We start from the raw sequence: 16,960 nt of genomic DNA, 5'->3' as shown, positions 1-16,960 counted from the left end.
TGGTGCCCATTAGCAATTTGAACACAAAACTCTTGAAAGGACCACCACTAGGATCTCACATAATGAGCATAAGAAAACAAGCTATGCAGTCAGCTACTCTGCATAACTGCATGCAATGTATTGTTCCACAGCAAACACCATGACCTGTAAGTACTGAAACCAGAGCGCATTGGAACTGGGCTCAGCAATTCACAACTGACTTTCCCGAGGGTGACACCACACATACAGGTAAGCACAGTAACTACAGCACACATCTGGTGTACTGCAGGTTTGAAGGTCTGCAGTAACTTGCCTGTATGCCCATGTGCTTCATGAGACTCTGTCTCTGATCAGAGTATGTTATGCTACTGAGTGCTGTCAAATGCTGCAAAAGGCTGAGCAGATCATTTAAGACAGCATTCTAGCTTATGTGTTTTAGGCATAGCACCTTACTGCTAAAATTACAACTAGAACCACATATGCACAACAAACACTCCAAATGTTTCTTCTGCCTGAACACTCTAACTCCTCTCCATGCGTAAACAAATAGCCCTGTTTTCCTCCCCCACAAAGCTTTGCCACATTAGCAAGAGCACAGGTTGCTACAATGATCTTCAGTCTGAGACATTTAAGCTGAGATATCTGCAAATCTCTCTTAAGCATCCCACTGGTGTTAAGTATTGAACTGCATCAGTGTTTTGAACATGACATGGCACAAAGCACAAAACCCTCAAGTTGAGGGAAAAGGAAAAAAAAAAAAAAGCAGTCCTCTCATATTTCAGAGTTTGAGATCCTGAAGTTAGCTGAGATTTCTGACAACTCTGTCCATGCCTCTTTCCGTGCTCTGTTAAATGCAGACAGTAGAGCCTTCTCATCTACCAGGTCATAAAGGTCAATTCAGTCATCCAATGCCACAGTGAACAAGGACTATAACAAAGCCTATGAAGAAGTGAAAAATTTCCTTATCCAGCACTGGACTAAGTAAAGAAAAGGCTGATCTGAATTTGTACTGAGAAAAGTGCCATATTCCCTCCACATGAAGTGGGGAGGAAACAACACAAAGCAAAAAATAAAGGTTTGCAACTGTGTTGCTTGTTCTTAGGGTATACCATGACACACAAGCAGCACTAAAGATTGACGTGACCTGACTTCTGGACGCTTGATTTCAACACACTGACATTTGACTTTAAACTATTTATTCACTGTCTTAGCTTCAGAAAGTTTAAGATTAAGGCAAGTTTTTCAGGCCTCTGAAGGTGAGATGGCTGCACTTCAAAGGCAAAGAGCTAGAAGGAACAATGCAATCCAGCCTAAGGGCTGTCCATTCAATCTCCTGAATTAAGCTGTTGCGTATCAGCAACTTTTCACTGAGGTTATATTAACAGGAGTCAAAGGTTCCAGAATACAATCAGACAGAATAATAAAATGTCACTGGAATAAGTTTTCTGATCAAGTTAAAGGCAGTATTCTCTTTTTCTCTCTCTTTTAACTAAATGGGAACACAATCAACTGATTTTCTTTCCCAGTACAGTCACTGCATTTTAGTGAGCCCAAATGAGGTGAATATATATAGCCTAATGTATTTTACTTCCTTACCTCTCTGTACTTGCCGTTAGGCTGAAGTTACACATAAGCACAAAAGTGGTTTTATTCTTTGAAAGTCAGACTTGTAATTTTTTGCTGACTTCGATTTGAGACAAAACAAAGCCAGGACTCAGTGGTTCCCAGTGGAATTTCCTACAGTTCAGACAAGTGAACAAGGTATGACCCACTTCCATTTCCCAGGCAATTCCACCAGTTTTAGTACTCAAGACACTACAGCTCCTTTTCTCTGTACAACAGCCTTTGTATCCGAAGAGTTCATAAACTCTTACCCACTGGCACCTTAAGAGTTCTACTGTACTATTTCTGGCCATGCTGGCTCAAACTCCTACATGTGCAGCAGGCCGGTCACTAAAAATCTTTAGGGAACTTCCAACTCAGTACTTTTTGGACTCTTGATACACTGCACGGAACAGCATGTTATGCTACCACACGCACATGCTCCATAACTGTTTAAAAAGCATCTGTATTATTTCAAGCTTGAAAGCATTAGTGAGGGCCAGACCTCAGTGATGGTAGCCCCCTGAGGCACTTCTTTTGTTGAAACAGTGTAAAAAGGAGCGCCACAGTGCACACCTCTTCCCATGTAGTGCTGAGGTTGCTTCTGGAGCCACTCTACTTTTCCAGCTGAGATAGTATATACTTCCTGTAACTTCAAAACAGAGTCAAGGAAACCAAGTATCACTTGTACCTGCCCTTCTGTATGCTGGTTAACACCAGCTGTTTAGGTGAACACTGCATTTAAACCAGAACTGTCCCAGCGATTAGGTAAGTGGCTGTGCAGATGACACCACAGCAAGGACGTGATGGGACTGATCGGGCAATACTTGACACTTAAAGGGAAAAACACCTAGTTTTGGCATGCTTCAGTATCTCCTACTTAGGTTGGCTCACTGAAGCAAGGAACATCTACCCTCTTGAACTCAAACATGGAAAATCCTGAGAATCATAAGCAAGATCTGGGGCACTGCATTTAGGAAACTCATCTTCTGCAAACATTTATCTTATTTTGAAATCATAAACTGTTTTCAAGGCCTTCCTGTATTTTTATCTGTTGGTCTACACTGATTTTGTTCTTCTAAGAGTCACCCTCCCTAGAAACATTTTAAAAATATATGTTCAAGATATGGTGGAAGCCTAGTAGTCAGCACTAGACTGTAAGAACAGGCAGCTGGACTGCAGATCTCAGCTGAATTGTTAGATTTCAGAGACCCTAAACAGATATGCTAGCACACTGAAGAAATCAGCAAAAACTAAGCAGCACAGACTAAAACAGCAGAATTTCAGAGATTTCGCCCATTTTGTGTGGGAGTCTGCACTAGACGGTGCAGTCTTCAACAAGTACACATTGAGTGGACTAAGTACCACATCACTTTGGCAGCACAAGGTAGTTCTTGATCTCACCATTAAACAGCAAGCATTGGGGACTGTTTCACATGCCATCAAACTTGGCTGTGAGGTATGGAAAGTGACCAAACCGCATTGCCCACAATCACAATTTGCAGATGCAAAATTCTAGATCATCAGGATGGCTCATAATGACAGCCACTCAGAACAACAGTTTGTGGCAGAATCCAGTAAGGCTAGGGCTTTTCTGAAGCCCAGATGGCTCTCCTCCATCCCACAGGAGACAAAGTGAAACCCCTCAACAGCTCCTGCAATACAATGATTTTACAAAATTTCAGTATTGCATGAATCTGGACTGCTCTAGCTAGGCTCTGCAGATACTAACAGGAAATGGCTCTCCATTACTAAATTCCAGGGAATTAGGGTTGTTTTGGAGGTCAAAACACAAAAGGATAATCTAAGACAAAAGATTTTAAAGAAAAAAGAAAAAGAAAAAAGATAAAATGGGATACAATCCAAGGTTTCTCTAACAAGCAGGAACTTATCAGAGGTTCTACAGCTCTGCCAGGTCACAAATGGTATCACCTTACCGCTTCTGCCCTGACTTCGTAAATCCTCAGGACAGGCATGACACACTGTTTGGCCAGGACTCCAGACTTCCCTTAACTGTGGTGGTCTGTCTTTCCCTGAGACTTTGGAAGAGTATGTGGTAGTGAATTATCAGTGTGGGGAAGCATTTACTGTTTTTCAGTACTTAAGGTACTTCAAGCTGTAAACAGATCCTGGCAATCAGGGCTCCTTGTCAGACACAAAGTCAGCCAGAGTACACCTGTGAGAGCAAAGCAGCAGCTAGCATTACCTTATCATTCAGGAGCGGTTTGATCTCTGTCAGCTGAACATCCTGCAGTTCATCCATGATGCCGTCAGTGGAGCAAAGTAATCCTCAGAGCAGCAAATGGGTGATTCTGAAACAAAGTCATACTGTTAGAAACAGTATTACAAGAGATGCTAGCCAAAGAAAGCTTTAAGATCCTTCATTAGACTTGTATATGCTCAGACTGAAGCCTGAAAGAAGCTAGTTCTCTGCACAACACAAAGAACCTGTAACTGCACAAGGCAGACAGCCACGCTTGCACTGAGCATTGTCAGTTATGTCCACTCCTTACCCTGCACATTGCCTTGCCCATTGAAAGCTGCCCCTTAAAAAAATCAGGCGTTTTCTACTGAGAAAGACTGGATTCATTTCCACGCATTGCTGGTACTTTAGCCATAGTCTGCCTGGAAATGAACTCTAAATGACTGAATCAGCAGAGTGAAAAACTGCGTTCAATATGCAGGAATACAGACATCTCACTGCTATGCCAGACACACCTTGACCACAGCATCCAGCCACTAAAGACAGGGCTGTACCTGTAACCCACAAGATGTGCAGCCAACCACTACATTTGCGCATGGGAGACAGAGGTGTGGAGACCCAAGTACCTTGCTGGCAGAAGATAAGACAGCCCATAACCCAAGGCAGCCCTTGTTTTATGAGGTGGGATGTAAAAATGGCCCCCAGATAGTCCTGATCCAGTCGAACATATGCAGGGTAACACTGTTAACTGAGCAGCCCGATCAATCATTCTCCATCACATGGTGCAGAGTCATTAAAAGGAAGAAAAAAAAGTAATAAACAGTGTGTGAGGTTGCCATATGCCTATGGGAAATCACTGCTGCCACAGTCTGAGGAGAAATCTTCTAGTATAAATACAGCAATGAGGATGGAGTTAAAATAAGGCAGTTTACCAGGGATTTAGGTTTTATTCTAGAGGCTCTACCTGTGTTTCTAGACAGGAGAATTTCTAGAGCAGACAGTTGCAGCATGTAGTTGGATTGGACAGTTGCATGAAGAGGGCTCTGGCAATAGGAAATGATCATGCCTGGTGGTGCTGATTATTTGGTTCTTCAAGAAAACTATACACATTACAGCAGATGAAATAAAAGAAGTCATGGACATAAGTAAGGACAGGAATAGGCATGTGGTGGGCTTCCTGGGCGTTAGCTGAGTGTGCTAGAAAAAGACTCAAAATACTGCCACAAATCAAATTCTTTGTCCAAGATAATACATTGCTTCTAACCACAGAAGAAAAAGAATACTGCAACTGTTTTTCTCCAGTCACCGTAATTCCACACAAATATGCACTGCCCCAGGAAGGAGGGGTTCCCCTCATCCCAAATGCTATGCAAAGCTGCATGTTCTTGTAACCCCCCTTTATGCCAGGACTAATATTGGTGTTGCTGAAGTCAGTCTGGCACAAAACAAATTATAATGCCTTTTCCCTCTGAAAATCAGTCATAGCAACTCCCATCTCTAGATTTAGCTCCTTTGCTTTGGGAAACTTGAAATTATTCTTCTTTTCCCCATTTTTTTTTTTTTCTTTTTTGCTATAAAACACATCAGCTGTGAGAGTTCCAAGAAACCTGTTAATTCACATGTAATGTCCTGGTTACCCCATAATGAATTTTTATTCAGAGAAGCAGAGAGTCATATAATGCACTGTAAGCCCCAGAGGAAGTGCCAGTTACTGTAGTTCTGATAAGGCATTATGGAGACCAAAAAAAATATTTTCTGCTAAGGAATTACAATTTCATTATACGCTGGGACTGATTAAGAGCTCAGCATCTACCAGATTCTCTCCAAAGCAGCATCCCACAAGGTTACAAACACCAAAGGAGTTTCAAACAAGCCTTACAAATCTTATCTGCAACGGGTGGCAGTACAAGAACCACCACCTTATTACCTTAAGAGCTGATTTCTCTCGTTCATGCTCCTTTGAAAAGACACCCACCATGCCTGCCATCATGTCCAAAGGTGATGCTTATTCTTGGGGTCACCTAAGAGACCAAGAAGTTGTCCACTCTATCCAAAGGGATTAAAAAACTGTGCACACACCAGCCACCTTTCTCTGTGGGTTTTTATATACAAGAAAGTGGTGAGTTAAACTTGTTTTGTGGTTCACGAGTCCTAGGCACACCTAGCATTTTTGCCTAAAACAGAGTCTACAGTGAAGCAGGGCATCTCAATCACTCTCTGCCGAGCTTTGACTGACCAAAGAACAACTCAGAGCACCAACTGCTCTGTGTTAAGATTGTTCAAAGATATTTTTGCTAAAGCTTTGCAAATACTCCTCCCAGTTTCCCCCGAGCTACACAAAGCGCAACAACTCCCAGACAGCCCTAGGATGTGTCCTGCATAAACCTGCCCAGGGACAGCACTGGCTGCTGATACAAGCATGCCTGCCTGTGAAGTGAGTAAAGTCTAGGAAGAGGGAGACAAATGCATTTTTAAATCCTATGCACTACTTTAAATACATTCGTTATATGAGAATAATAAAAACCTAAGTAGGTGTTTAAAGCAAGGATTATCAAATGCTTTCATCTCATCAACCTCAATTTCATACTTAGTCTCTAGATGTAACTACAGTACACACAAATAACATCACTCTGAAATTAATCTGATGCTTATTTTCCTGGTCCACTATTGTTTCAAATACTGTTTCAGGGGAAGGGGGTCTCTAGGGGCTAAGGCAACAAACTGCTGTTATACCTGCACTGCGGGTTGCTCCTTTGTTAAAGCAAGCTGGGCAGCACCAAGAAAGGCTGCTGTTTCAGATGCTGGTCTCAGAATTAGGTGAAGCTTCTTTCAGACAGAAAAGACAATCTTCCTTAACACCAGCTGAGCTCACGTAGGGGAGAAAAAGAAAAAATCTGTAGGGGAACATGCAGGAAAACAGAGACATGCTCTGCAATGAGTTTGCAGCACAGTCATCCTGGGAGACTCTGGCTCAGAGCAGACTCTCACCTAGGCTGCAAGAGTGAGAGCTGGACCTCCAAAAGAGCCAGAGGAGACTGAATGCAGAGGTAAGCCAGGAAGCCACTGAAAATTGCTGAACCGAGAGCAAAATCAAGACAGAATAAGCCTGCACAGTCACAAACAGCCAGATGGTGGATTCCTTTTTTAAACCTTTTGATTCTAATCTGCTCATCCAGCAACTTGAGTTTTTTCAGCTTTCCTAGAAACTCAAAGCTTTTTGAAGGTTTTTTGAAGGAAAGGTACAAGGGGTCCCCATCACTGCTTGCAAGCAGCTTTTTTTAGATTGCTGAACCAGCTCTTCCAAATCCACTCACTTGTGAACTCTCCAGAAAACAGCTGTCACTCACTCAGGACTTCAGTTCTTTCAGAGGGGATTCTATAGGCAGATACATGCACTTTTCTCAAGGTCTCAGCAAGCTGAACATGATTGCCCTGGACCAAGTCTGGGTAACTTGTTATTACAGCACGAGATCTGACTTGCTGTACACGATCATTCACCACAACTTCTCCTGAGCACCCTGGCCTTCCGCTTGAAGCAAGACAAAGATGCACATTTGTCCAAAAAGGGCCATAAAAATTTCTCTAAAAAGAATGCTTTGTAGCAGAGAGCTGGTAAAGCACATCTCCAAGTGCAGAGGCAAAGGGAAGGGTGGGATATTGGTGAGCTGAGCTATCCTCCTCTGACCACCTTAAAGACTGACTCGTAAAAGATCTGCAGACAGGTCTGCCCAGGAAACAATCAATTATCTCACTCCACCCCTATGGTTATTTAGAGAGACAAAGACACCATTCCATAAGCTGAAAGAAAGTTTAAAATATCATAACAAAGCAGCCTAAATATTCATAGCACACAGAAGAGCTCCGTAGAACACAGGCTACAGGCAAAGCAAAAGGTTTGCCTGGAACGTTCTGTGTATAAATTATACATTTTTCTATAAATGTCCCAGTACCACCTCCTTTGCAAGTATTCCTCTTGTCTCCATTTATATATTACTATAAATACACCCAAATACCCCAATTTACACCATCCCTTTTCAAAGGCTTCCCAAAGGCTGGAGTTGACTCAATTCTCTTTGAAAACCAGTAAGACAAGAATCAAGGAAAGACATTCGGTGAATCGTTAGTACAGAGACTAGAAATCATGGTAGGACACAGAAGGCTGCAAAATACCACAGCAGGTGAGCCTCTGAAACAAGCCATCTACCTATACATAAGATCTGAAATGTGTGCTCACATGCTTACTCCAAGATAAGGGTGCTCTAAATTTACATCATTTCAATATATAAAAATAAAAAAAAGTTGTGTTAAAATAGTTTCAGTAAGTCAACAGTATGAGTACTACAGACCTGCACCTACAGAGCCAGCAGTGCAAACTCCACCACCTGTGGGTGCTTAGGCTCTGGTTTCTAGCTGGCAAAGTTCTAGCAGTACTGCTCCTCACAAGGTTACAAGCAACAAGAGTTAGAACCTGAATCCAACTCTCTGGGCACCTCCTTGAATACCCTGTTTTATTATGGAGGTGCAATCTCTCCACACCATTTAGGAACTCAGTGCAACAAAATCTTGTATCCAGAGGCTGAAAATTCTTGTTCATTCACCTCAACTACAGCTTCTAATTTGTTAACCTGCTTTGTATATAAACTACATTGAGGCAAAATTACACAAGGGAGTTATCAAGCTACACACTACAAAACACGGTATTGAATGTACCTAAATATATGCTTCCTTGCTCAGCTGCCCAGCAGAAGCAGCCTCCTCTCTAGGGACTGACTACACTTACAGTCATGACAATCAGGGTTAGGTTTCCAATAACTGCTCTCTGAATACAGCTACCCGCTTCTTACAAGATATAAAGAAGAAATGCTGCTCCAGGGCATGCAAAGGAAGACAGGCACAAACTCATTTGCAGCCAGTGCAAGAACTGAAGTACACTACCTATAGTCCTCAAGTTTGCAGCTCAAGCTCTCTCATATACACCGGCAGACAAGCTGCCTGATGAGGCTCCTCAGTCTGGTCAGGCAGACCGCAGTCTTGGCACATAGATCTTGACTAAAACAAATTTCATTTATGGGCTTTGAGATCTTTGGGCATTTGTGTTATGCTGCTCCTCCGTCCTTTCTAAGCCTCTGGACAACAGTGTGTTTCTGAACCACCTGCATAGTCTACTCTGTTTTCTATACTGAAATGCTGGCTCAGATGGTAAGCTTCCAGCAAAACAGGCAAAGGGTCCAAATAAACTTTCAAAATATTTTCCTAGGTTACTCGCTTTGCGTTCCAGCTCATATATTTTTGGGAACACACCACATGGTGCTCCACTTCCAAGACAAACTGCAAGCTTGCAGAGAGAAATTACGTTCTGCTTAACCAGCACAGTGCCAGCTACTGCACCCGAGCAATTGTAACACAACATGCTTTTACCTCCTTTGAATCTGGGCTACACTCAGGACAGAAACACCAGCTGCTAAATGTACTTTCTAAGGAGTTTAAACAAGACCTACATTTAACAATGGGTTTGTAAAGAAAAGGTCCATGCACAGCTTTCATTAATTTTGGAGAAGTCCAATTCTGTCTACAGGAAGCATCACATTGTCATGCATGTAAATGAGCTCAGCTAGCAGGATATCATTCTTAGCCACCATTTTAATTAACAGGCATCAACTATAGGGCTGATTAAGCAAGAATGCAAGAAAACGTAAAAGCTTCAAATTATTTTGAGTTACCTGGACCACTGCCCGTGAAAACACTGAACCAGGTTGAGCTCCCCTGTACAGCACAATGCAAGATGTTTTAGAGTGAGAATACCCAGGATACACACTGGAATTAGAAGTTTCTCCCATGAACATTATGCAAATTATTGTCTCTGAAAGAGCCTTTTCTGGTCACAGTCTCTCTTTCAAATAGCTTTGCAGCACCTCCCTTAAGCTGTTCTCCCCAGTGAAAATGAAATAAGCAGTGGCTATTATTGTTAATCATGTTATTCACACAATTTTCCCATTACTCTTTCTTGCCCAGTGGTACCACACTAAAGCACTACCTGCATTATCAAGTATCAGCAGCTCACACAGCTCAGACTAAACCGTAGAGCCATTTTTATCAGTTTTATGGTGAATGACATGTTCAAATGGATCTGTTCAAAGATGCTTTCCCCTCTACTAAGCCACCTGCTTCCACAACTCCCACAGTTCAGGAGGCCCCACCCAGGCACGGGTGAGGGCTCTTGAAGGCTCCAGTTGGACACCTGTCCCAAACAAAACATTCATAGTTCTTCATCAGCGCTGTCTACCATCATGGCATTCACCACAGCTTCTCCCCATATCACCTCCTCTACCCGTCCCGTGACAACTTCAAACTCTCACCCACACAGAGGCAGTACGTATAGCTGAACGCACCCATCTTCCAATCTGACACAAGGCAAGTGGGGAAACTGGTCTCTTCAGCAGCAACTTACTCTTAAGCAGCTTATGACAAACCTGACTGCTTTCTACCAGATCCTTCGGTACCCTCTGCAGTATTATTTTCAGGCTTGTTCCTGCTTTGTTTCAATCATGCTTCCCACTAACTGACTGTGTGTTTTTAGATTTTAAGTGAAAAAAATTAAGATGTGAATATGTATCCCATTGAGCAAAATAAAGTGTTCCAGAGCAAGAAAGCTAGAAATCTGTTTAAATGGGATCTTAACAATTTATTTTTATCAGCAATTTACTGAAATGCTAATTTTCCATTTTATTTATCTTATTGAAAAAGTTGCATTTTCACTGGCTACCAAACATTAAATTGCATTAATAAATATAACCTTTATACCCAACTGAGCCCTCTTGCTACATGGAAGGAATCATCATTTAAGTCATGGTATAGCTAAACAAACTTAGTCAGATCTCAGTTTTTGTATTTTGTAATGCAATTGTGAATTTTTTTAACTCGTTTGTATGAAGTGCTATTGGGATGGAAGAAAAATACTCAGATCAAATGTGTAAGAAGTTTGTAGAGTCACTTTCATTTAAAAAAATAAAACTACCTTGAACTTTCTGTGTTCACTCATATATACAAAATGTACAACCTGACGCAGTAACACATACTCAGCAGTGAAGGAATTGTACGAGGCAGTTTTAGTCACATCTCTTGGCACGTGCAGTGTCACATTGCGCAGCCTCGATAAACCTAGCTTAAGGTGGGTACAGGAACCATCATAGATGCGCAAAGCTCAGGAGAAATTAATATATTCTGCTCCTCAGCAGCTAAGACAACACAACTGCTTCTGGTATCAGCTCATTCAGGTAACTAACACCCTGTCATTGTGCTGTATATGTATATACATCTAAAGCACTTCTACTAATGTCACAGAGCAAAACCAAACTTTTCTTCTTACTTCATTCAAATTTGAATAAATGGATTTGGGTGATTAGAAAACCGTATACTTGCAGGCAAAAGCTGATCAAACATTTCAACACATCCATTCCCAAGTTACCCACCAGACATGCAAGAGACCTTTTAAGTTTTATCAGAGCACATACATATTGTTCAATATTTAGTAATTATGTGTATTGAATATAAGAATACAGATGTACACAGAAGACTGATTTAACTCTCAAGATTCAATTTCACTATTTTAGTCTGCTCTAATCTCAGACCACTTGCAAAAGGGGCTTTCACAGGATTGACGTAAATTTTAAGCACGCCTATGCATTATATGAAAAACATTGCTAAAATTAGCTTTTTATTATATGTCTTTTCTCCCCCTTCCTCCTCATTAATTAAATGCATCTTTCCCTTACCCATGTAGCATTGTTCCTTGGAGCTTCCCAGAACAAGCTCCTTCTGTTTGGCTTACTGCCCATCCTCCATCATCTGAAGGACAATCTCTTCTGAAGTATCAGTGTCATTACTTCATAACTATCACAACTGCTGTACTGCTGTCCCTTCCATCATTTCCAGTCTGTGAATTAACTTCCAAGCAGAAAACATCCTTGTATGTGTCCAGCTGAATTTTATGCCCCTTCTAATGCAGCTAGCCAGTGCAGGAGAGGCAACTCAGATTACCACAGTTAAAACCAGTAATGGATACAGAGCAACCCAGAATCAATTCAAGATGTAAATTCATTATTCATTTCATATAGTTGTGGGTTGCTGCCAAAAGGCATGATCCCCACACCAGCCAGAAATTTCTTCCTCTCCTTCCCTTGCACCAGGTCAACAATCACACAGTAATGTGGCAAGTCAGGTCTGCTTAACTGCCGCCTCAATTGTTTTTTCCAGGACTAGTTTTCATTTGTATCAGTGACTAGTTTTCATTATATCAGTGAACTGACTGATGAAAAGGCTCCTTCGGTTCCTTGTGCACCACCTTTTTTGTAAATCTGTGAAGGCCTTGCTTTGAGATTTGATTGTAAGAAACTGGGTTTTCTGGCAGCGTTACCTCTTCAGTTGAATCACAGAGCAGATAAAGCACATGCTCAGGACACTGCCAGATGATATGCAGGGGCCTGCACTTAGCTTCAAGTTATGCTAGTTCTAATCAATTTAGACAAAGTGTACACAGAATATAAGACAGAACTCGGTTTGCTGATCAGTTTCCTTGTTGTAGGGTAATATTTCAGGACACAGAGGAACTAAAATCTTACCTCACAGCCTCTGAAAAGGAGCATCAGATCCTCCAGCTCTCTTCTTTGCTCTGCTCTTTCGTCCCCTTGCAGCCATGACCTAAATGATGCCTTAGGCAGTGTCTGGCATGCTGACTGTAAAATGAGCAGACTTAACGCTGACTTTTTGCCAGGCTAGCTTTCTACTGTTCTAGTGAACTGAATGAGCCGATCACACAATCGCATGAACATCATGACTGGCTCACGTAGGGAGGACCAGACATGTAATGAGCTCTGGAGTCTGCTCTAAATCCTGCAGTCTAAGATGAGGATCATGTATAACATACAGAGTAGGCAAGTTTACAAATAAAATGGTTAACTCACTACAGTCTTGCTGTAGTGTGACAGAAAGGCACCAAATCTGGCTCATAGACACTCAATATCAAGAAAAGGAACTACACAAAAAACAAGGCAACTTGTCAAAACAAAATTAAAAAAAAAAGGAAAAGCCACAAAAAGAAGGAATCCTACAAGGACCCTGGAGACTGTTAAAAATTCTGTTTGGGAAGCCCAGATAATCTGTGCACCAATATGCAAGCATAAAGACAGAGCCACCTTATATGCAAATCCTGCATGACTCAATAGGAAATTTAAGGAGACTATCCTGGGAACAGCTGGAATCTAAAAGTAGTGGGAACCTTATCCAGATGAGCAAAACAGGAAATCCCATAAAGCACAGCAAACCAAATGCAAATGGAAAACTAAGAAAACTCAAAGAAAGAATTCTAATGGTCTCTTGGCAAAGGATGCTCAAATTAATAGTTTGCATTACTTGTTTACTTGCTAACTATGTTACTCAAACATGTCACAACCAGGAAGCCAGCTATAGAGTGGGTGCGATACCCGACCACCACTATGAACAAGGGGCACTGCGGAGTGGCAGGGCCATTGCAGGCACCCAGTGAGCACCTGGCATCAGCCACCACTTCCAAAGCTGTCAGGGAAGTCCCACAACAGCATGTTTCGTGGTGAAGAACGAGCACAGGAGTTAAGAGCATCCACAAAAACATCAGATGGTTCACTACTTGTGAAAAAGTTTGAAAGTTAAAGAAGAGCTTAATTTTAAAACCATGTTTTTATTCTTGCTGTATTTGTAAAACTTGGGAGTCGGGGATTATTTTCCTAAGGCTCAAAGTTTGCTTTCTGCTTTTTTAGTGAGTTGAAGCACCTCACTCTGTGATCACAAGAGCAGTGGAGCCAGTGCAATGGTGGGAGTGAGGAGAAAGGAGAGGGGGATACAACCCACCTTTGAGGAGAACTATTAATAGACCTCAAACAGTCAAGGTTTTGGAGATAAATAATTTCAGAAGATTTAAAAAAAAATGGTTTGATACATTCAGGAGAATAGGTCCATAAACAGACACTAAAAGGGGAAAATATAATAAAATGGCTATATCCTCCAGTATCCATAGCCCAACTTTTGTGAATCCTGTAAAAGCACTCACGGAAGGACTGGGGTTAGAAGGGACCTCTGGAGATCACCTAGTCCAACGGGTTCTCCTAGAGCAGGTTGCACAGGATCATGTCCAGGTGGGTTTTGAATGTCTCCAGAGAAGGAAACACCACAGCCTCTCTGGGCAGCCTGTCCCAGCACTCACTCACCCTGAGTAAAGGAGCCTTTCCTCGTACCTAGGTGGAAGTTCCCATGTTGCAGTTTGTGCCTGTTGCCCCTTGTCCTGTCGCTGTGCACCACTGAAAAGAGCCTTGCCCCTTCCTCCCAACACTCACCCTTAAGATATTTGTAGACATTGATAAGATCCCCCCCTTCTCAGTGATCTCTTCTCCAGGCTAAACAGGCCCAGCTCTCTCAGCTGGGAGATGCTCCAGCCTCCTCACCATCTTTGTAGCCTCTGCTGGACCCTCTCCAGAAGATCCCTGTCTCTCCAGAACTGGGGAGCCCAGAACTGGACACAACACTCCAGATGCGGCCTCACCAGGGCAGAGCAGAGGGGGAAGATCACCTCCTTTGACCTTCTGGCCACACTCCCCCTCATGCACCCAGGATTCTGTTGGCCCCTTGGCCACGAGGGTACACTGCTGGTCCACAGGCAACATGCCATCCACCAGCACTCCCAGTGCCTTCTCCACAGAGCTGCCTCCCAGCAGGTCAGCCCCAGACTGTGCTGGTATGTGGGGCTGTTCCTCCCCAGGTGCAGGACCTGACACATGCCTTGGTTGAACCTCACAAGGTCCCTCTGCACCCAACTCTCCAGCCTGCCCAGGTCTTGCTGAATGGCAGTACAGCCTTCCGGTGTATTCAGACACTCCCTCCAGTTCATATCATCAGCCAACTTGCTGAGGGTATACTCAGTCCCTTCGCACAGGTCAGTGATGAATAAAGTTGAACAAGACCAGACCTAGTGCTGACCCCTGGGGAACATGCTAGCTACAGGCCCCCAGCCAGACCCTGCACCACAGATCACAACCCTCTGAGCTCTGTCATTCAGCCAGTCCTCAATCCACTTTGCTGCCCACTCATTTCACCCATGCTTCCTGAGCGGACCTATCAGGATGTTATGGGAGACAGCATCAAAAGCCTTGCCTGAGGTCAAGGTAGAAAACATCCACCGCCCTCCCCTTGTCTACCCAGCCAGTCACTCCACCACAGAAAGCTATTAGGTTGGTCAGGCATGATTTCCCCTTGGTGAATCCATGTTGACAACTCCCGATACCCTTCTTTTACTCCACATGCTTAGAGCTGACCACTAGGATGAGCTGTTCCATCACCTTTCCAGGGATGGAGGTGAGGCTGAACCACCTTTAGTCTCCCGGGTCCTCCTTCTTGACCTTTTTGAAGGCTGGAATGACACTGGCTTTCCTCCAATTGTCAGGCTCCTCAGGTCCTATAGAAGATTCTTCCCCAGTGCACTGAAACACCGTTGTTCTTTCTGAATACAGAAGTTATTTATTCTCAGGCTTTATGCTGCAGAAAAAACAGTAAGGCAGCCTTACCCATGAAATCTAGTTTGGTACCTCTGTCCTTCCCTGACAGTCACAAAAATTATGAACATCTTTACGTATTACACACAGAGTATTCTTTCATCTCAACTTGGCAAACAAAAAATTCAGTATGAACATACTCTGGAGGGTAAATTAAAGACCAGCGCTTTCCACAACCAACTTTAACAGCTCTGAGCAGCCACAACTTTCCAGAAGTGTGTGTGTGTCTTCCAGAGAAGGACTTTCCCAGTACAAGGCCCTTAGCAAACAGCAAGTGTTAGAACACCAGCCCTGGCCCTAGAAAAGCCTGTTGATAATGACTTTCTCTAAAGACAGACCAGCTTGCCAACACTCACCTGAAGAGAAATGATTAAATATTTTTACCTAGTTTCATTATTTCCTTCCTGTAACATTACATGCACATTTCTCCCATATTAACCAAACAGAAATTAAAGACACTGCTGATGCAGTCATTTTAGAACTAAAATGAGGGCTCTAGTTAGTTCTGGATTGATTTTACCCACTCTTACATTACTTTTTTGCTCCCTCCCTCTCCAAGTTTCATTTTCTTAACCTTTTGGAAAACACCCGATGTATTTACCTACCCCATGTCCAGTACTGCAATGTTACAGCCGTAAATTCTAAAGAAACACTCAGAAGAGATTTAAAGTGTTCTGAAGAAAGGTAGTCATATCATAAGGTGTAATTAAGACAGTATTAGTCAGGTGACTTGTGATACTAACAGGTGCAAAACCCAACTGTAAAGAGTATCATATTAGTTTAAACCACCACCAGGGAGCTAAAGTATAGATTCTCTTTTGAGCCTCCTCCACAGCAACTTAAGCTAATGAGTTTTAGCTGACTTGTAGAGAGGTCTAAGAGCACCACAGAGCATAAATCAATAAGTTATCTGTTAAGCCCCAGTAATCCAATTACTCTGTATCATACATAATACTTTAAAAGTTAAATGATAATAACCCACCTTACCATGGAATACTCCCTCAGCATCTCAAGAGCCTGACAGTCTCAGGCACAGCATTTACAATGGAGAGATTACCTAAGCAACACCAACAGACCCCATCACTCCTCTCCTTACTTTTTCAACCTCCAAATATCTCAAAGATTTGCAGATTGACGTAGTATCTTTTATTTTACTAGCTGGAAATAATTACGAGCTTTCATGACCAGAAGCCCTTCTCCAGTTCAGGAGCAGATGTTAATCTGAAACACAACCCAAAGCACAATTCACCTGACCAGTCTATGAGTTTAAGTGATCTCTCTCTTTACAATTAAGAAATGTTTAGCAAGGTGCTCTAAATTGGCCTAAACCAGAAATAAATTGACTCTGTCAATGAGAAGTGAACACAACAAACCACAGGTGGTAAACCACAAATAAATAGCCCTTTTACATTGGAACCACATCCAGTTTCCATGAATCCAAAACCTCCTACTCCAGTCTGTCCTTTTCTAAATCCTACAGAGGAACCCCAAAATACACTACTGCCACTGGTTAGTATTTTATTGTTGTATTATTTCTCCAGTAGCTAAAACTACTTACCACAACTGTAAGAACATGCCATCTGTCAGACAAAGAGCTTAT

General features: G+C 42.5%; 1 protein-coding gene across 4 annotated transcripts in view; it reads right to left on the bottom strand.

The window, feature by feature from the left end:
- NDRG3 (NDRG family member 3) overlaps positions 1–16,960 on the bottom strand; it is a 60,840-nt gene that overhangs the window by 30,374 nt on the left and 13,506 nt on the right. For all 4 annotated transcript variants that reach the window (XM_037401914.1, XM_037401916.1, XM_037401915.1 and 1 more), the window contains exon 2: positions 3,788–3,893. In XM_037401914.1, coding sequence (XP_037257811.1) covers positions 3,788–3,844 — 57 coding nt within the window. In that variant the 5' untranslated portion in view covers positions 3,845–3,893. The remainder of the gene's footprint in view (positions 1–3,787; positions 3,894–16,960) is intronic.

Source organism: Falco rusticolus, chromosome 10 (genome assembly GCF_015220075.1).
Source record: "Falco rusticolus isolate bFalRus1 chromosome 10, bFalRus1.pri, whole genome shotgun sequence".
Lineage (NCBI taxonomy): Eukaryota > Metazoa > Chordata > Aves > Falconiformes > Falconidae > Falco > Falco rusticolus.
Note: the sequence above shows the minus strand (reverse complement) of the source record. Positions and strands in the feature narration are given on the sequence as shown.